The following is a 22,139-nucleotide window of genomic DNA, read 5'->3' on the forward strand; positions in this document are numbered from 1 at the left end:
CCTACTGTTTGGAAATTGATTCTGTATTCTGGTGCTCAATATTTATTGTTTAGTACCATCTGTTCTCTCATTTTCACTCTGTTCAACAAATAAGGTCAATATTATCCCATATTTGTTCTTATCACTTTGCCTTATTTTGCTTAATATAACACTTCTAATTTCACCCATATTATTGCCAATTGCATGCTTTCATTATTTCTCAGTTTATAGTATTCCATTTCATATATACATATACATACCACAACTTCTTGTTCCATTCATCTGTAGTTAGACATTTTTATACTGGCTATTGTATTAGTGAACATGGATATGCATGTATCCTATTAAATTAATCTGTTTGTGTTTTGGTGTGAATTTCAAGAAGTAGACTCATTGGTTCATATAGGTGTTCTATTCTGACTTTGGGGGAGGGCACAACCAGAGATGTTTAGGCCTTACTCCCAATTTTATGCTTGAAAATAGAATATTGGATTTTTCCGAGAGTTTATAAGAGCCTTGATTAAGTTTATACCATTTATCCTTACTTACATCTTGTCCAGCTGGTCTCTGAGGCACATAGGGATCATTCTTTATATGGCTTATGGAACTATTGGGATACCAAGGATCAAATGCAGGTTGGTTGTACGCAAGGCACACTGAACACTTTACCTTATTTACTATCCTCCCTTTCTTCTTACATTAAAATTAATGTCCATATTGCCTTGTATAGAGATTGAATCAGATGACATTTCTACTGGTATTAAATGCGGGTTTCTTCTCACATACATCCCTCCAACAGTAGTTGTTTTCCATCTTTTTGATACATGATACCTCACTGGTGTACAATGATATATCATTAATATTTTGAATTATACCTCTTTAATAATAAAGACAATGATTACTTTTAATATGCCTATTAGCCATCTGTATCTCTTCTTTGCAGAAGAGTCTATTCATTTTCTCTCCCCATTTTGGATGAGATTATTAGATTTGTTTTTGTTTTGCCTATTGGCTCTGTAAATTTTGGATATTAGCCCTCTATCTCATGCATTGCATGCAAATATTTTCTCTCATTTAGTGGGATGTCTTTTTCTTTTAGTTTGAGTTTCATCTGCCATAAAGTAATATTTATTTGATATGCTCACATTTGTTTATCTTTATTTTTGTTGCTTTTTTCTTCTAAAGACAAATAATTACTGAACTTTTTAAGGTCTATTTTCTAGAGAGTTTTGCCTGTTTTCTTCAATGTGTTCTAATCTTGACATTTCTAATGCACATTGAGTTAGCTTTTGTTAATGGTATGTGATACTTACCTTGCTTTAATTGTTTACTTGTGACTATCCAATTATTTTTCACTAATATTCCTTGAAAAACTTTGCTAGTTCAATTTTATGCATGTAACTCCTTTGTTATAGGTTAGATGTCTATAAGGCTTGAGCGTCTGAACCCCATTTTGTTTGATTGGTCTACATATCTATATTTTAATACCACACAATTTGGACTATAATTGCCATATTTAAAATCAGGAAATGCAGTATCATCAATGTGATACAAATATGGTCATAAGAGCATTATTAAATGAAACAGAAAAGTTTAACCAGAAAGATAAAACTATCTCCTGCTCATTGATTGAAAAAATAACAATATTGTCAAAATAACACTTCTAGTCAAAATATTATATGTACTCAACAAAATTCCCATTAAAATCATGAATACACTACTGAAGGGCTTGGATCAAAGTCTATTAAAATTTAAGTGGAATGTAATATAATCCCATTTTGTTATCTTTGCTCCACCTTGCTTTGCCTGCGATGTTTCATCCTTGAAGATACCTTTAGCTTCAATGACATGGAGTGTTCTGCCTATGTTTTTCTCTAAGTACCATATGGTTTCAGTTCTGATTACAAGGTCTTTAATCCATTTTGATTTGATCATTGCACATGGTGTTAAGGAGAGATGAGTTATTTTTTTTTTGCACGTATTTGTCCAGTTTTCTCAGCACCACTTAATGAAGAGGCTTTTTTTATTGAATTTTGAATTTATGTATGTTCTTTCATCAAAACTTAATTGTCATAAACCTGTGGACTTATCATGAATATTCAAGTCTATTCTATTGATCTAAGGGTCTATATTTATTACACTACCATGCTATCTTAATGACTACTGCTTTATAGTTCAGTTTAAACTTGAGGAAAGTTATTTCTCCTGTCTTTTGGCAAGGATTGCTTTAGATATTCACAGACATTAATTTCTCCATATGAATTTTAGAAGCATCTAATCCACTTCTGTGAAAAATGTCATGGCAATTTTATAGGGATCACATTAAATCTGTATAATGCTTCAGGAAGTATTAATATTTTAATTATGCTAATCTTCCCAATCCAGGAGAAGGGTGTATGTATCCATTTCTTTGTGTCCTTTTATATTTCTTGAAGCACAGTTTTGTAGTTTTCTTTATATAGTTTTTTCACCTCTTTAGTTAAGTTTACTCCAAGGTATTTGATTTTCTGATGCATAAATATGAATGGGATTTTTAAAATATATTTTTCTTTGCTTTGATTATTTGTGGATAGAAAAGTCATTGATTTTTGCATATTAACTTTGTAAGCTGCTGTTTACTAAATAAGTTTATTGTTTATAGAGGGTTTTTGTGGAGTCTATTATTTTCTAGATACAGTATCAAGGAGAGATTCACTTCTTTCTTTAGTATGTGGATGCCCTTGATGTATTTTTCTTGATACATTAAACTCAGAAGCTCAAAAAATATTCTACACCCAAAAAATATATATAGTTGCTAGGATACAAAAGCTATCCACAGAATGGGAGAAAATTCTCACCTAATATCTATCAGATAAGGGGTTAATAGCTAAGATATAATAAGGCACTGATAAACTTTACAAGAAAAATCTTCAAACTCCATAAAAAATGGGGAGAAGAAATTAACAAACAATTTCTCAAGCACAAAATACAGATGGCCAAAAGGAACATGAAAAAATGTTTCTCATCACTAATCATCAGGGAGTTGCAAATCAAAATAATGAGATTTCCTCTCAAACTACAGAGACTAGCACATATCACACATATGCATGTTCGTGTGCGTGCGCGCGCGCGCACACACACACACACACACACACACACACACAATCAAGAACAACCAGTGTTGGCAAGTATATAGGAGAAGGGGGCTATCATTCACAGCTGATGGTAATCAAACTGGTCCAGTCTTTTTTTAAAACAATATTGATATTCTTCACGAGCTAGAAATTGAGTTTCCATATGATCCAGCAATACCACTCCAGAATATACCCCAGGAACACAAAAACGCAATGCAAAAGTGCTCTCTGCACCACTGTATTCGTCACAGCACCATTTACAATAACCAGAATCTGGAAACAACCAAGATGTCTGACAGCAGATAAGTGATTAGAGAAACTCTGGAACATTTGCACAATGGAATACTATGTAGCTGTTAGGAAAAATGAAGTCATGGAATTTGCATATACATGGATGGATATGGATACGATTATGATTTAAAGGTGCCAGAAGTAAATGTTGGTATATATTTGGTATATAAGAAAAAATAGATAATATGGTAATAATACCCAGAGACTAAGGTCAGGTGGTCCAGCCCAGGGTAGAAACTTCACCATAAAGAGCAGTGAGTTTAGCGAGAGTAGAGAAGGGTTTACTAGGACAATGATAATTGTAACTGATTGCTCTGAACAAGAACTAGGTACTAAAAGTGGAGAAACTAAAATGCTAGGCACTCCTCTATTAACAATAGTACAAAACACAATGTCAAAAATATAAGACAGAGAGACAGTGACAGAAAGAGGGAAGCAAATTGTTTGCCTTAGAGCAAGGCTGGGTGTGAATGGGGGTTGGAGGGAATGGGAGTCATCATTTGTGGGAAAGTTACACTAATGAAGGATGGTGTACACTGTATGACTGAAACCCAACAGTGAACAATTTTGTAAGCATGCTGCTTTAATAGAGCAATTAAAAATTTTATACGGAAGTATAAGAGTCCCCAAATTATAACTTCTACATCCTAACAAAAAATAACTTATGTATTGATTTTAGGCTTTTATTTCTAAAATTTATCCCTGACTTCTTTTGATAATTGTCAGGATTTTTAAAAGCAATGCTATTCTATAATAATTATGATTTTTATTAATATCTTTATTTAAACACCTTGATTACTAATATGATTGTAATCATATTTTGGGGTTTCAGTCATATAAAGAACACCCACCTTCATCAGTGCAAGATTACCATTATATAATTTTTAAATAATTTTTATTATGATCAAAGTGAATTACGAATCTTTCACAGTAATATTTAAGGTACATAGTGACAATGAATCAAGGCCATTCCCACCACCAGCATTGTCCTCCCTCCACCCTTGTTCCTGGCATGCATCCTATAACTTCCCCATTTGCCCCCTGGACTGCTAGTGTAACTGCTCCCATTTGTGTTTAGCATGTTATAGATTGGGTGTCAATTCTGTTGTCATTGACTTTGAGTTTGGTGTTTGAGTCTGATTTTTTTTTTTATTTCCACTCAATAGTCATTTGACTGTTTTGGTCCTGGTACCCTCCAATTTTTCCCCCTCAATTCATGTGGCAGAACAAGATGATTCAAGTTATATGGTTCTGTTGGGGAAAAAAAGAAAAAAAAACACGCAAAAACAACCCAAAACTGGGAGGATTTCATCTAGAGGTTATAAATATCAATTTAAAAAAACAAAATGAAAGAAAAAGAAAAACAAAACAAAACAAAAATAAAATAAAAACCAACAACTATTTTAATGTACTTAACTGTATAATCTAGAACTGCCTATATCTAATAACTCTACTATCTTCAGTTTTGTAAACTGATATTCATACAGGCAATAGTTTATAATTTGGAATTGTAAGTCAATGTCCTTTGGGAGATTTTTAAGACTTTTGAAGTCTGTGCTTCAAGAAATAATTTGCCTTTGTCTTTTCCAGATGCCAGGGATGATTTGTAGGTATATATCTTAACTTTGAACTTAAAAATATATAAAAATTATAACTTGGAGTCCCCAAATACCTATAAGTCCATGATCTGAGATCTAGTTCTCAGGGAAGCATTTTCCTTATTAAAAACCTATATCTTAGGCGAAGACAGAAGAGTGTCTTTGACAACCCTGCCTGCTCTGTCCCTCACCTAATGTCATCACCCAGTGGTTAGTAAACTGTCTTACTGGCCAAATTTTACTCCATATTAACTTTTACATGGTTTAAGATCTAAATATTTTTTCAGTTTTAAATTTCACTTAAAACAAAGGAGTTAGATGTATTCCCTACAGTGTAAAAGTCCATAAAATTTATGTTTAAGCATTCATATATAAATTTTTATTAAATGCAAATATAGCCATAAATTATGACTGATTTTTGGATATTTTTATGAAACCATGTGGCATATAAAGCATTTATATTTGCTATATGTTCCCTCATATAAAAATCTTGTGTTATATCTATTAAAGACCTTTTCTTTTAGGAGTGTTCTGAATTTTAAATTCCTTATAAACACAAGTTCAGACCTGAGTTTCTGCCCTATCGCCATTTAATCTATAACATTTAATCTCCTATCAAAGAGTACCAAAATTTTACTCAGGAAACTATTAGTTGCTTTATTTTAAACCATATGATATTTTTTTTAATGTTCAATCATATACTGTAGATGAAACTTATTCTACAAAGCAGATTGTTCTGAGGCATATTTACTGGGTAGGTTCAGTTAACTTGGTTTTCAGACTGCCAGAAACCTCTATATCTGTCTGACTTTTTTCCCTGAGAGACTATCTAAAGGACTTTTTATTGAGTCTATAGGTTGGGAGAGAGAAATCTGGGCTGAGATTAGAGGCACTAATACCACAGAGCAAGTGATTGCCAGTATAGGGAATTTCCTTGACTTATCTTAGCATGATTTCATCCAAAAGAAATTGATTATAAATTATTCTCAATTTTTCTTATGCTTTAAAACATTTGTTTTGATAGAATGTTATTTCCTGTGCCTGTGCTGTCACTGAAGCTAGAATTCTGTGTCAAGTAATAAAGAGACTTGCCAAGCAAGGTGCTTAATACATTTCTGACGTCTCCTCACCAGGGCTTCAGTTATTCCAGTTACTGGAGAGGAGAGATAAAAAGGAAAGCTAAGCATAAGCAGGATGTCCTGAATTAGGCGTAATATAGGGTTAAGGAGTCACTTCTAATGAGTTTCAATTGAGAAGCAAATTGTGACAAAAAGATATTCAAACAGAATCACAGGACAGACATTTCGACAGAAGCACAGTGTAGCAAATGCTGAAGATCATCAGGAGACTTTTGCAAGACCAGAGACTCTATGCACCATTATTCAACCAGTGAAAAGACTTTAAATTCTAGGGTCTGGAGAGATAGCACAGCGGTGTTTGCCTTGCAAGCAGCCGATCCAGGACCAAAGGTGGTTGGTTCGAATCCCGGTGTCCCATATGGTCCCTGAGCACCGCCGGGTTTGACCCAAAAACCAAAAGAAAAAAAAGCAAACATTAAAAAAAAAATTCTAATATATGGAAGTCACAATCTTGGTCAGGCATACATACCAGATGGTAGAAGTGTGTGTGTGTGTGTGTGTGTGTGTGTGTGTGTGTGTGTGTCCTTGCAAATTCAGGAAGAAACAGGAAGTGTCAGGCAAGTCTGACACTGAGTGTGTTCCCACATAATCCCGAACAAAAAAGACAAGTGAATTTTTTAGGGGATACAATAGGAGATTATTGAGTTACTGCTACCTACTCTATACTAGAGTTTCAAAATAAAGATAGACTACTTCCATTTTTTGCTTGTTTGATTTTTGCCCCATTTTATTTTATTTGTTTTCTTTCCTTCAAAAAGAACCACATAATTTGAACCGTCTTGTTCCACCTCATAAATTGAGGGGGAAAGATTGGAAAGTACCAAGACCAGACAGTTGTATGAAAATTAAGTAGAAATAAAAAAATGATCAGACTTAAACTTCAAATCCAAAGCCAATGACAACAGAATCTACACCAAATCTACAACATGCTAGACACAGAGGGGACCACTTTATACTAGGAACCCAAGGGGTAAAGAAGGGGGATATGGGATGCATTCTGGGAACGGGTAGAGGGAGGACAACATTGGTGGTGGGAATGCCCCTGATTCAATGTCACTATGTACCTAAAAAATTACTGTGAAAGATTTGTAAGCCACTTTGGTCAAAATAAAAATTATTAATAATATATATAAGAGAAAAGAAAATGATGTGATAAGATAAAATAAAATAAGATATCTAGAGGGTGCTAAATAGGGCAGTACAACTACAGGGTCAAATTGAGAAGTTTCCAGAGTGATTTCCACATGCATAATTACTATCATTACTTGAACAACTATTCTGAAAAGTCTTAGAATACAATAGTGTATTAACTAATTAATTTACACTTTATTTTTGTATGTATGTTTCTTAGGGTCCTTCTGGAGCACCAGGAGACAAAGGGCCTCCGGTATAGTATAATTTTAATAAAAGTCTGGGATTATGTGGAAGACATTTGTCTTTTGTGTGTGTTGGGAGGGGGAGGCTGGGCCACAGCTGGCAGTGCACAGATCTCACAAGGATCCCTCCTGCTGAGGTCAGGGACTATAAGTATCTGAACTTTTTGGATATGATGCCATTACCTACCCACTCTATTATCTCTCTCACTCCAGTACATTTGTATTTTGCTCAGAGAAATTTTGAAGTTAAGGAGCTGAAACTATCATAGATTCTGACAATTTCTAACATTTAACAGCACAGACACTCCAATACATAAACATTGATCTCAGGAATAACTGAGTAGGAAAGAGTTAGTATCAGTCATCTGGTCGGAATTTGTATTTGTGCAAATGAAGTAGATTGACTTACAGAAATAGCTGAATCATAGAAAACTTGTTATAGCTTTATGAATTTAATTATAATTCTATTAGAACTAATTTGAATCCTGGCTTTGACACCTCACTTGGTAGCCAAATAAGCATGAGTATGTGTGTGTGTGGGGGGGGTGTATCTCTTTATTTGGAATTTGATTGTGGGAATAGCTAAGAAGATGAACTAGACTACATGTATGTAAAAGCAACTGAATATCTCCAATAAACATTTATTCTTAGAATCAGCAGCAACTGAAGAAAAGCATATTTATGTTTTATAGGGAGAAAAGTGTGCATTTCTAAAAACTCATCCATAAGAAGAGGAATTGCATCTGTATGATCTTATAAAGGGATACACCTTTTGTCAAGTTGCATGTTTGATTGTGGTGAATTAAATTAATTCCAAACTAAAGAGAATCTTGGTTTTTATGCACCTCTATAATAGATGAGTAAACTGAGGATTTAGAGCAATAGGTGACCAGCCTGAGACTTTAGAGCAATAATTGGAGAAAAAGTGACTAGAGATTGACTAGAAATCCAAGTGGAGGGTTTTCAGTTGGAAGAAAATACATTTGAAAAGTTGGAAATTCAAGCAGAGAGTTTAATGAATACCTGAAGTTCCCAGAAGAATGAAGGGAAAGTTAACATCTGAGAAGTCATCCTATCAGCTATCTGAAAATACATTAATTCTATGCTTATCTATTTAAGAAAAGTTTCTAAAGAAAGCAAGATTATCATGGGCCAATTCATGATATTATCCAGACATTTTCAACAGAAAGATAAAAATATATATATACATGAGTATATATATTTGCATATGTATGCACATATATTTTGTATATGTACATACATATGTATATACATATATATATACATACAGACATATGTATATATATACATATGTGTATATATATATACATCTGTAACATCTGCTGCTGAGATTTTTGCTGGCCCTAAACAAGCTAACTTACTCATCTGGTCAGAAACTTGTGGGTGTAACAAGGGTATTCAAGACACATGTCAGTATTTGCACCAGGCCTGCATCATTGCAAAAACTGTCCCTCACACTTAAGCAAAGGGCTTGATGTGGGGTCTGGGAAATAAGAGTCACAGTGACAGTTTTCCCGAGTGTTCTCTGTGTGTACTTAACACATCCACCTCCATAAGCATAATGTAATGAGTCAGCTCTGAGCAGGGTTTTCACTGGCACACATATATCATCCCTCTTCAAAACAAGCTATTTGTACAATGAGTACCAAGCAAAATGTGTTTTACTTATTTTATCCAGAATTTATTTATTTTATCTTTATTTATTTTATCCAGGGATCTCGAGGCTTACCTGGATTCCCTGGGCCCCGGGGGCCAGCTGGACAAGATGTAAGTAAGGGTAAATGGTATAAATTTAATCAAGGCTCTTTTAGATTCTCATAAAAAAACAATATTCTATTCTCCCATGATCATGTAGTCAGCTTTGAAGTTCTGTTCAGTACTTTCTAGATAATCTAAGAGCGATTATTTCTCCACTAATTCTTTTCCTTTTCTATCAACTTTTAAAAGCGTTTGAGCTTCCATAATTTGTGAGATCTAATTTTATTTGCATAGCTTTAATATTCATGCTATTGTATTATGCTTTCTGGAAGCGAGCTCATAAGGAGTCACATACTTGGACATGAATGGTGTCATACTTTCCCTCTATTCTTTATAATGTTTATATTTATCATCTAACCCCACATAAGACATCAACTTCTATATAGAATATGCCTGGCCTATTCCTGAAATGCATTCCTTTCTTTACTCAAGAGTAGTTCAGGGACCAGAGTGATAGTACAGTGTAGGGTGTTTGTCTTGCACACAGCTGATCCAGGACAGGCCTGGGTTTGATCCCTGGCATCCCATATGATCTCTAAGCTAGGTGCGATTTCTGAGCACAAAGCCAAGAGTAACTCCTGAGCGTCATGGGTGTGAGCCAAAAACAAAAAGTAAAAAGTAGATCGAATTTCTCTGATATAATCTCTGATCCTCTGATATACATTATTAGACTGTCGATAAAAGCAGTTTGAATCCCAAGGCAGGGATCATGTTTCTTATGATTCACAGTGGTCAGTTAATCAGTACTTACTTTTTGATCCATTATATAAATTGCAATGATGTGTTCTTATGGAACAAAAATGCCTAGTATTATTAAGTAATAGTATCAATTGTTTAGTTATATATCATGTTATATCATAGTTTTTAGTCTGTTATAAAAATAAATAATACATTAATCTCCTTCAACTTATTTATTTTATTACTACCATATTTTCATGACATAAGAAGCACTTTTTCCACAAAAAGATGGGGGGAAATGTCTGTGAGTCTTATGGAGCGAATGCCACCTGGAAATGCAGCCTGAGTGCAGGAGACTTTTACTTTATATTAATGAAAATGTATTTAAATTTTTATTCTGATGTTAAAAAAAGTTAGGTGAATGTGTTTAACCAGCTGTGGACCTGTGTATTTTAAATATTCTTTGGCCTTACAGGCTGGTTGTTCCTAGCTGCCATCTCCTGACAACACTTGTTTTCCTTGTCTAAAAACTATGTGCATCTTATGATCAGGTGTGTCGTATAGAACAAAAATATGATATTTTTATTTTAGTCCTATGCTTTACAAATTGTTATTGGTAGCGTTTTATACATAAAATATTTCATCACTACTACCTCCACCGGTTTCTCCTTTTCTCCACTATTGCTCTAGAGTCACTCATTTCTCACCCCTACATAGTATTTTCATACTAAAGACTTGTTATTCGTTTTTGTTGTCTTTAGACATTTGTTATTTTTCTAATGTATTTATATGTATGTATGTATATATATATATATATATATATATATATATATATATATTTAGTGGTCATCCTTTTTACCTCCTTGACTTCTGTTTCAGAGAAGACAATTAGCTTCTAATTCCTGTCTCCATATATTCCAATTTGTGTAAATAGTTTTTTCTTATTGTGTGCCTTATAGAAGAAAGTAATTCATCCATTTGTGCTTACAGAACTGGTATTTTAAAACAGGTTAAATTAATGACAGGTTTGAGGGTGTATGTATATTATTTTTTTGATGAGTCATTGGTTTTTTGTTTAGATATCAGCTATAAGAGGAAGATAATAATTGTGAAACCCACTATACTTCCAATTTAACTGAGACTTGTTGAATGTTTAACTGAAAGTAAGATAGATTAACTTTTATTGGTGCATTCTTCAATGTTTTTGCCACCAAGTTATACTTGGAGTAAATATGAAGGCTGAGAGAAAATAGAAAAGAGGATAAAGATTACATGTTTAGCAAAATTACTGTTTTGTTTATTTTTCTAATAGGGCACACCAGGAAATCCAGGAGAAAGAGGGCCTCCTGGCAAACCGGTATGTCATCTAATTGTCTTGGTTGCATATCAACTATAAGGGATTGGGAAGATAAAATGCAATTCATTTGATTCAAGAAACTTCAAAGAAGAATATTTACAAATATTTACTATGGGAAGGAAACAAAGCTGAGATACAATCATGCCCAGAAATAAACCATAGCAGGAAGCAAATAAGCATCATTATGCCTATTTTTCTATCAAGTAAGAAAGAGGATGTCATGGTAGAAACTGTCCAATAAAAACTGTTTGTACATTTAACACCTGTGCCAGAAAATTTGTACCAATGTCAGAGGACAAATCACCTCTTTCTCCAGTATTTCTTACTGGCTGAATGGCAGGCCAAAAAGAAAGTTTTCCCTGTGATAAATTCTTGGGATACAACCTCCTGGAACTGGAGAAGGCAAGTGAAGATAAAAGAAGATCTGAGGCTGAGCACTTTGTTGTGAAGTCCTAACTGGACTATTTTCTTTCCCTTTTGTTCAGCATGATGTATAACTGAAGAGTTTTATTTTTATTACCATAAAAGTTTCCTAACAGAGAGAGAAGAGTGGAAGACATGAAAAACTAAGTGCACTTGTAAATATTGAATATTTGATCTTATTCTAGCTGAAGTTCCTCTTGCATGTAGAACATTAATCTTACAGGACTCACCTAAGATATCTCTGACAAAACATGTGACACAATATCCAGATCATGTTTGGGTTCTCCAAGGTAGGCATGGTGATAATGAACATAATTGGGTGGGCAAGGCAGAACCTAAATTTTTTCAATGATATTATTTAAGATGGTATTATTTTATTTAATTGTTTAATACTGAAGATATTCAATACTGAAGAGATGGTAGAAGTTGAAGCTGGAAAATCTCAGGCCTTAGGCTGAGACAATTGGTCTACAACCCTAAGACTGACTTAAGATACCAGCCCACCTTATAAGATATATATGAAAAACCACATCTCTCCTTTGCAAACCTATATGAACATCTTCAGGTAAGAAATCACCATTCAGTAGTCATGTGAACTTGAAATATCCCTCCCTAGTGAAAACTGCTGCATACCACAGAGACCAGAATCTCGGTCTGTCCAGAGGCCTTTTACCAAATGAGATAAAATAATCTTGGAAACCAGAGACAACCTCACTCACATTTTTTTCTCAATGGAGCCAACTCACAGCAAACATTATAAGAATTCACTTTGTATAAGTTCATGGAAGACCCTGGTGAAATAAATGGAAAGACAAAGTTCAGCCAAAAGTGAACTAGAAGGAGGTTAAATTACAAATCTTGACCATGAGAACTTATTGCAAAAAAAAATTAGTGGAATCTAAGCAAAAATCTTAATCAGAGGCGTGCACAGGAGAGAGAACAATTAGACTACTTAGAAATTTGTGAAAGACTTTAAATTAACTTAGTGATATCTTCTCTCATTCTAATGGTGTTTTATCAGGTCAGATCAATCTCATTAGTAAATTCCTTCATTTTTTTTTACCATACTTAAATTCAATGGCACATTAGCAAGACCATATAATGCAGAAAAACTGTTATTCACATAATTATAATGATTTCACTGAAAGGATCAACATTCAGATTGGCAAGGAAAAGAATAGAGAAAATTCCCTATAATGTGACTCAAGCTATCATTTTTATTTCTCCCAGTGAACCTGTGATGACAATATTTATTTCCCCAGGAAGTATATGAAATTAATTAAATAGCATAGAGTTGTCACAGAATCTTGAGAAAAAAAAGTATACTACCTACTTATGCCTTGGTGTCCAGAGATTTTAATGATGGTTGTCATGTAGTATTGGAGTGCTCATAGGAATGATCGCCATCACTTGGTCCTTTATTCCCTTCAGAGACCAGACTGGCATTATCCATAATTCATATACATAAGCTTTATAGCATACTCAGGATTTTTGGTTATCTGAAAATAAATAAAAATGACTTGTCAGGACACTCAAGGTGCTTAACTGGTAAGTACAGACTTGTCTTAGGAATTTTTTAAGTCAGTTTACTGAGGTATTCCTGCACTTAGTGGTCATCATTCTCAGTGTGTGGAGAGTGGAACTTGAAGTGAATATAAAGAGCTACACACATAGAAAATTACAGCAGAACTTCTATTCCTATCCATTTGAAACTGGTTTCTCTAGAAACACAACCTCCAGTCTAGAAGGAATTCTTGTGTCAGCCACTGATCATTCAGTATACTTTTACTGATCAATAAGTAAACTTGCAATCAGAAATACTTTCAGGGGAAACATTCTAAAGAGTAGAATTTTTTTATTATGTTATTAGTTAATCTAGGAATAAAATTATTGTAAAATCAACTAATGAAATTGTCAAATTTTGTAACTCCTTTCCTCTCTTCCTCTGACTATCTGAAAATTGCAAAACTGCTTATTTTAATTCTTCTATAGGGCTGAGGGACTTTTCTTGAATGGCACATGTGTCAAAACTAACGTAACTTTCTCAATTCTTTACGTCCCCTAAAATCACTGCATTTTATACCTACCTGTAACTTATGCCTGTCACTTATTTAGAAATGCATAATTGCCTTTAAAATACATAAACATTGGGGCTGAAGTGATGGTGCAGTGGTAGGGTGTTTGCCTTGCACGTGGCTGACCCAAGCAAAGAGCTATTTCTGAGTGGATAGCCAGAAGTAACCCCTGAACTTCACTGGGTGCAGCCCCCAAAATAAATAAATTAATAAAATATATAAGCATATAAATGTTTGTAGTTATCAACCTTTGTCATAGCCTATGTCTATTCATGAAACTATGAGTTTGAAAATATCTATTGATAAAAGTTTTTGTGAATGGGTACAAGGTACTATTCCTCAATCTCGGTTCTAATAAAAAAAAAGTTGTAGTTTTATTTGGATACTACTACTCATTAAGCTGAGTACTACTGGATACTACTACTCAGTACTGCTGAGGGTCAACAGAGCTACACTTTGCAATGTTTAGGGACCAGCAATTGCATGGGATTGACCTCTATGTTCCAAAATGCAAAGCATGAGCACCTGTAGCCCTAATTTTTTTTACTTAAATCTTCTTGCCATCAAGCAATTATGTGCAGAACATATAACTCCAAAGTTATTTTGCATACTGGAAATCCAGACTTAGTATCAATCACCTCACTGTCTCACAAACACCGACATATTGGTCCCTGAACAATGAGCAGATGTGGTTCTTGGAGTACTACTAGGTGTGGCACTTAAACTCAGCCCAACTCCAACTCCTGAAACAAAACAATGCAACATAGAAGGGACCGCAAGCCCATGTCAGTGCCAGTATGTTCCCATGTGATGCTTCAATTTTAGGGAAATCCTAGTTCCAGCACTACACTACAGATTAATTTGGGAAACATCTGTGTCCTATGATGTTTAGAGGCTGGATTCCTGACATAGGTGAAGCCTGCATACAGAGAGAGTCTAATACTCACCTTATGATCTCTATCTCCTATTATTACATTGTTTTAGACTAATTCTGAGGGTAGTTATATCTCGCAAGCAACAAATTATGAAAATATTAATATAAAATTTTATTTTTGAGCTTTTGATAGTTCTCTTTGTAACTCTCAACAAAATGCAACTGCACAGCTTGAGCATGTGCATATAATAAAAATTATCAGGGTTTGGGGTGGTGGCTCAAGTGGTAAGGGGTCTGCCTTGTGCTCACTAGCCTAAGATGGACCACAGTTTGATTCCCCGGTGTCCCATATTGTCCCCCAAGCCAGGAGCGCATCACCAAGAGTAACCTCTGCGCATCATCAGGTGTGGCTGAAAAACAAACAAAAAAATCCCTATCATAATTTTCTAATGATTTTCATACAAGATTGACATTTAAATAGTCTCCTTGGTAACCCACAACTATTTGAAGCTCAGGATATACTTTAAACCTTCAGGTGAAGAGGTTTGAGTGTTTTATCTAGGAAAAATGAGGTTCTTTTCTATTTTGGGGGGGATTTAATATTGTTTTTATTGGGTATATCTGACTTGGCATTCTAAAATCTTAAACTGCTAAGTGAACTGAAAACTCATTTTCAGCACTGTCATTAAGTTTTTCATGATTTCTGACATTGGATGTGTTTATCATTACCAAATGGATCTTTATCTCTTTCTCCTTTTCTTCTTCCTTTCCTTCTTTATTTTCTTTCTTTCTTTCTTTTCTTTCTTTTTCTTCTTTCTTCTTTCTTTCTTTCTTTCTTTCTATTTCTTTCTTTCTTTCTTCTTTCTTTCTTCCTTTCTTCCTTTCCTTCCTTCCTTCCTTCCTTCCTTCCTTCCTTCCTTCCTTTCTTTTTTAGGTATATTGACCTTTATTTAATTTTAATTTAATTAATTTTTGTTTTTTGTGTTTTTTTCAGAATTGCTTTAGATGTGAGCATGCCTAAGTATATCACATATTTTATACATACAGATATACACGAATAAATACAAGTTGTGAGAATATTAGAGCATGCACATGAAATCATCTGGGATCAAATCTAGGCATTGACACCTATAAGTCATCTGCTGTACAAATTGAACCACGTCCCTAGCCTCCTCTTCCTCCTCCTCTTTCCTTTCTCTTCTTCTTCCTCTTCATTTCCTCCTCTACTTCACCCCCCTCTTCTTTTTCTTCTTTCTCTCCTTCTTTTTCCTCATCTTCTTCTCACTCTTCCTCCAACTCCTCTTAATATTTTCTTCCTGGGTCTCTGGGACTCCAATGATTCCTATGCTGTCTGTTTAGTTTATCAAAGACTTCTATTTTCTTCTGTTCAATTTCTTTGAGTAGTTTAGCCATTGTCTGATCAATTGCTTTGAGTTTCTCTTCCAATCTCTTCTGCTATATGGAGTTGTTCTGCACCTCATCCTATAGCTCACTGACCCTAGTGGGTGTTCCTGTCTGGAATAAATAAGAGATTAATGAGAATCAGAAATCTACATAGGACACAGATTGACTAGTCTATCCATGCGACTCATTTCTCCTTGCTATCTGAGCCCATCAGACGTAAAAGTAATATATCTTAGGCAACTTCTTCAGCAGGTCAAGTATGATTATAATGTATCCTCTGTCAATCCATAGAATACTTCACCCATATATAGTGTTTCTAAGTTTCTTCTGGATACTTATATTGTGAGATCTATAGAAATGATAGGAACAAGACATTGATTTATTTCTAAAATCTCACTAGAACTGGATTTAATTTTCCTCTATAAAACTCGACCAATAATGTAGAAATGTCTTAAAGAAAACAATGCCAACAGTACAAAAATATCCTGGTTTGTAAAAACATTACCCTCTCTTGTTATTAATTTGCCATAAGAAAACAAAATAAAATGTCTTCCCCATATCAAGTTTGAATTGATTCATCTTAAAAGTTAGGCCTTTCTGCAAAGGTTCTCTCTTTCAGATACCTCAGAAAGCCCTTGACTCAGTCTGGCAACTTATACTAGTATTTCTTTATAATTAGAAGTTTCCTTGGCTTCCCCAAATATCAGTCTATTTCACTCCAGTCTTTTTCCTGTCCTTCAGCTGCAGTAGCCCAAAAGATTAGATGATAAAAAGTTAACAGGCATATCTCAGTCACATTACAAAGGTGTCCTAAACAAATTGAAATTATGGACCTGGCACTTGTCTTTTAAAGCCATAGAAATTCTGTGGGATTAGGAAAATGAGGTTAAGCAGAAAAATTGTTTCCATTTTTGTCTTCCCAAGATGCTAAATTGGTCTTATAAATTCAGACTAAATTGGAATAAATAAACCACCATATGTTCATTTGTGTCTACATATTTTCCATATTATAGAGGAAAAAGTATATCACCCCTTCTAAAAAATGTATTCAGTAGTGGTTCTTTTTCATTGCAATATCATTAGATGTTTTATGGTCATATTTCAATATACAATTATTAAGAATATTTTATCTTTTGTGTCTGCTTTTCCCTTTAGGTTATTTTAGGGAGGTTGCTTTTTTTTTTTAAATTATAGCTTTGTTTCTTTATACCTCAATGTGGAAACAAACCTCTTTTTCATCATGGACTCTGGACTTGTTTCCACCATTGTTTGTCACAATCCAGTTTACAGTGGATGTATATGTTGACCCAGTGATCTGAAAACATGAATTTATCTTCAATTTTTATATAAGGTTATAGATGACTATTAGTTCCACAGGCAATCTTACCTGTTTACCCAAATTAGCTTACTCTATATAAACTCTCAATTTTGTTAAGTGGGGATAGAAGAAACAAGGAGAGAAGAAGTGAGAATTTGAGAGGCTAGAGAGACTCCAGTTTCTGTTATACTTGACTAGGCCTTGATACCCTCTGTAATCAGTGATTCTTGAGATCATCTTTTTCTGCACCTAGATTTGGGACATAGACTGAACTGTGAGTTGTGTGCAAAATACAGTTAGGATGGAGAATGGGATCTACAGTATGTGCCCATATACATTTGTATGCTTATTAACATGTATAGATATATTTGTTTATTTTTATTTTTTTTTTTGTGGTTTTTGGGTCACACTCCGAAGTGCTCAGGGGTTACTCCTGGCTCCACACTCAGAAATTGCTCCTGGTAGGCACAGGGGACCATATGGGACGCCATTGGGATTTGAACCAATGACCTTCTGCATGAAAGTCAAATGCCTTACCTCCATGCTATCTCTCCGGCCCAGATATATTTATTTCTATTTTGATAGGGTACCTCTCCACTACTGACTCCAGAGGACATAAATCTACTGGTTAAGGTAAGGATATGAATATATGTGCATGCATTCTGAAAACAGTTACGGAAAATTGGAGATTACACTATATTTTCTTAAAAATTATATGATGGTATTACAATACTATGTTGAGAACAATAATATTTTCTTTAACTATGTGGCAATGTGCTATTCACTGTGCAATATACCAATAACAACAAATGTCATGTTTGTTTCCATTTAAATTTAATAAAAATTGAATACAATAAACATTCAGTTATTGGTTACACCAGTGACATTCCTCCACATGTGTTTAATGGCAAATGTACAAAATTTCCATCATCATTGGAAGCCGTCCTGAGTAATGCTTATGCTAACTGTACATTGTGCAGCTTGAATATTATTTTTATAGTTATACTGGTTTGTTGGCATTTATGTTTCTGCTTTGCATACAAGAAACCTGAAACTTGATGCAGTCCAGTGATCTTGTAAAAGTAGATTTTATCCCTCATTGATAAAAGGGCCACAAACAGAACCAGAGAGCTGATCTGGATATGATTGGTCCAATTTTATGAGGAGCTTTTAGTTTAGTATCTATATGCAGAAATATCTGGATTTCAGTACCTAACCTACCCTTCTCCACAAGTGAAAATGTCCTGTTAAAGTTAAGGTTTAGCTCTTCTGAAACAGGAAAGGAAATGTGGGATACCTAAGAGACTCTCCAGAACTTCAGAACTTAAATGAGAAATATTAAATATTAAAAATACAGACAGAACAAATTTAAATTTCAGAAAGAATAGTCATACTGTACTAGATGTGAAGGGTATTTTGTTATCTATAATTTAATAGTTTATCTTAAGTTTGGATGATTTAGGCACTGTGTTTTGTGTGAGTAATTCTAATTTTAGGTATTTTATTTAAAAGCACTTACTGTGATGTCAAAAAACATCTAGTTCTAGCATGAAAGCAAAAGAGTTACCAGGAGAAAAATAAGTTCAAATTTCTCAGAAACCTTGAACTACTCAATGAGATACTTTGATGAAAAATTATATATTTTATTTAAAAAATGAATGGTAGCAGAATAATATTTCCTGGTTTTTACTGTTGGGAGTTTTTTCTATGGGCAAGGACATGACATTAAATCAATATTTATTGATTTTAACCTTATTTATTACAGGTCCCTATTAGCCTAAATCATTCTTCATAATTCTATCACTGAAAATAAAAACATGCATAAATCAACTCCTGACTTCCCTCCACTCCTCCAAGGATTTAACCTCAATATGTCCAGATCTTTATGCCAGTGATAACAGAAGAGATCATCTGAGGGCTTATCATTGTGCATTGTGGCTACAGCCTTGAAATTTTTTTCAGTCAAATCAATATCCCTTAATGTTATGGATTGTGGCTGTGTTTTATAGGACTTATGGGCACTCACAGGAAATCTGAGGACCTACATTCGGGTGCAACATGAGACTTTTTGACCCCATGGAATTGTGCTTGTCTATAAATACTGTAGACAGCAGTCTGAATCCTATAGGTTTATACCTGTGGAATCAACTATCATAGCTCCCTGCATTTTGATCATGTATTGCTATATATATATATCGAGGGTTAAAGCCTGCTGTCTGGTCTAGTTGACTAGAGACAAGGCCTTCTATAGCTGAGAAGACATATTTTATTATAAACTGTATATCTTTGTTTCTTTTTTTTTTTTTTTGGTTTTTGGGCCACACCCGTTTGACGCTCAGGGGTTACTCCTGGCTATGTGCTCAGAAATCGCCCCTGGCTTGGGGGGACCATATGGGACGCCGGGGGATCGAACCGCGGTCCTTCCTTGGCTAGCGCTTGCAAGGCAGACACCTTACCTCCAGCGCCACCTACCCGGCCCCATAAACTGTATATCTTTGTCTCTAAGAAATTAGAAGCATTATATAATCAATCTTGACATTTGTAGATGTCAGAATACATTTGGAGAGAAAATGCATCTTCTAAGCATTGTTAAATGAACATCAATAAATTAATCTCTGCCCAATATGTATGTATATAGGGACTTGGGGGAAAATTACCCTCATGAATCCTCAATAAGCCCTTTGGATCAATTCAATGGTGACTTGAATGACTGACAATCATTTGTAAAAATTTAAATACTAGAATAGTAGTATAGCAAAGACTCAAATACAGAATTATCAATTCCAAGCTCATACTATAAAACTCAATATTTATGTAGTAATTACTATGTGATAATTATGTAAATAGGTGTTCTGAAAGTTACCCGGTGACATCAGTTTCCTGCTTCCTTCCTTCCTTCCTTCCTTCCTTCCTTCCTTCCTTCCTTCCTTCCTTCCTTCCTTCCTTCCTTCCTTCCTTTCTTCCTTCCCTTCCTTCTTTCCTTCCTTCTTTTTTCCTTCTTTCTTTCCTATCAAGGCTAGGTGTATCATTCTTGGTAGTGATTACTATATATATTATTATTATGTATTATTATTATATGAAATACTAGTAATCCAAAATGTCAGCCACATGTAAAGAAAGTACAGTACTCCTCCTCCCTATACTGTCTCTTTATTTCAAAACAATATAAAATGTTGACAAGACTCAGTGAAAATTCAGGAGAGCTTGTTCAAATGACTTGGAGTTTATTTATATTCCTGGGAAGCAATAAGTGCTCTTTTCTTCACAAATCAGCTTGCAATATACTCCCCTTTGGTAGAAATTTTTCTTAGTATTTGATATTTTGTGCTACATTAGCACAATGATATTAGGAGTCAAGACTGCTGAAAAAATTATGAAAGGAAAATCACAAAGACCACAAGAAAATAAATATATATTGATTATACACTAGGAGCAATGCAGCAACTAGTTATGTTATTATAGATTATTTTCTTTAAATTTTGTCAAACAACTAAATCAGAACGATTTTTGTTAGTGGAAAAGATGACTCAAAGGGCTTACTGGCTTCTCTAAGTCAATTCAGTTTTATGGAGTTCAGAGTCTCTTTTGGTGTCTTGGCCACATAATCTGTGAATATGGCAAGAGAATGTAATTTGAGACAGACTCATTAATCAAAACCACAATTTGCTATTTATATGTGTGACAGGTAAAACTCATTGTGTGCTCACTGTGTACCTTGGCATCATGCACTTTATCTCGTGAATTTCTCACCAGTCTCTAAGACTTTAATCTAGTGAAGGAAAGGGTGTGTAGAACAGAGAATCCATGATCCCATTTGGACAGACCCTAACTGGTAATCTGGGCAAATCTATATGGTAGAAAAGAAAATTCTCTAATCTCAAGGCATGCGATTAGCCGAAGGACAGGAGACACATGGCTCACTGTCACACATAGCAAAAGTGAATGTTAGTAAGGATGGAACCTCATCTCTTTCCTTGCTCACTGATGTTTCATACTTGGTTCAGCTCCCTCACTGTTAAGCTTGGGGCTGCTGAGAATTCTGAGCTGTTGGCTACTCTGGTTTTCAGGGACAAATCTTTATAAAATTTAAAACTGACCAAGATAATAACTTTAACAGAAATGGAAGAGAAGGAAAGTTGTGAGATTTTTGTGTTTCTTAGATACATCAACCCTTTTATGCTATGGAATTCACTCCAATAAATGGCTTCTAATTGCCAATGCACCATATCAGTTCACCTAGATCTTAGTAGCCAGGGTTGCTGCTAGTATCAGTGTATTCTCATTTTCATAGTTCATCTATCCATTATTGTAACTGCATGAGCTTGTGTCATTTTATGGCATTCTGAGTTCTAGAAATAAGTGTATTTCTTCTAATTCTACTTTGTTCCCAAAGAAAAAAATTGGAAAATTGCTATCAGTATATGTCAAGTTTTCAAATTTGTTTTATTCCATATGCCTTAACATTTTGACTGTCAACCTCTAAAACTAAAATTTAGAAAGCTCCTTACGCCACCAAATTAAAAAAGATGATACAGGCACCAAAAAGTTGATGGTGTGTCATAGTTGTTTAGGTTGGCTAATTTACTCATTTATCTGCAGGAGGCAAGTTGCTTTGAATTTGATATACTATAATAAATAGTAATACAAATGCCCAGTCTCTTTTGAGAGTTCATGCATCCTTTTAGAATGTTGGGTATTCCATAAAATTTAATAAATAAATGAGGCTACTACAACA

At 34.4% G+C, this 22,139-nt stretch overlaps 1 protein-coding gene across 1 annotated transcript in view; it reads left to right on the forward strand.

Annotated features, from left to right (window-relative positions):
* The window catches only part of LOC126020153 (collagen alpha-1(XXII) chain-like), a 240,502-nt gene that overhangs the window by 162,938 nt on the left and 55,425 nt on the right, over positions 1 to 22,139 (forward strand). Inside the window, exons 4-7 of the mRNA XM_049781619.1 lie at positions 7,472 to 7,507; positions 9,231 to 9,284; positions 11,266 to 11,310; positions 17,990 to 18,037. Of these exons, the coding sequence (XP_049637576.1) occupies positions 7,472 to 7,507; positions 9,231 to 9,284; positions 11,266 to 11,310; positions 17,990 to 18,037 (183 nt within the window). The remainder of the gene's footprint in view (positions 1 to 7,471; positions 7,508 to 9,230; positions 9,285 to 11,265; positions 11,311 to 17,989; positions 18,038 to 22,139) is intronic.

This window comes from Suncus etruscus, chromosome 10 (genome assembly GCF_024139225.1).
Source record: "Suncus etruscus isolate mSunEtr1 chromosome 10, mSunEtr1.pri.cur, whole genome shotgun sequence".
Classification (NCBI taxonomy): domain Eukaryota; kingdom Metazoa; phylum Chordata; class Mammalia; order Eulipotyphla; family Soricidae; genus Suncus; species Suncus etruscus.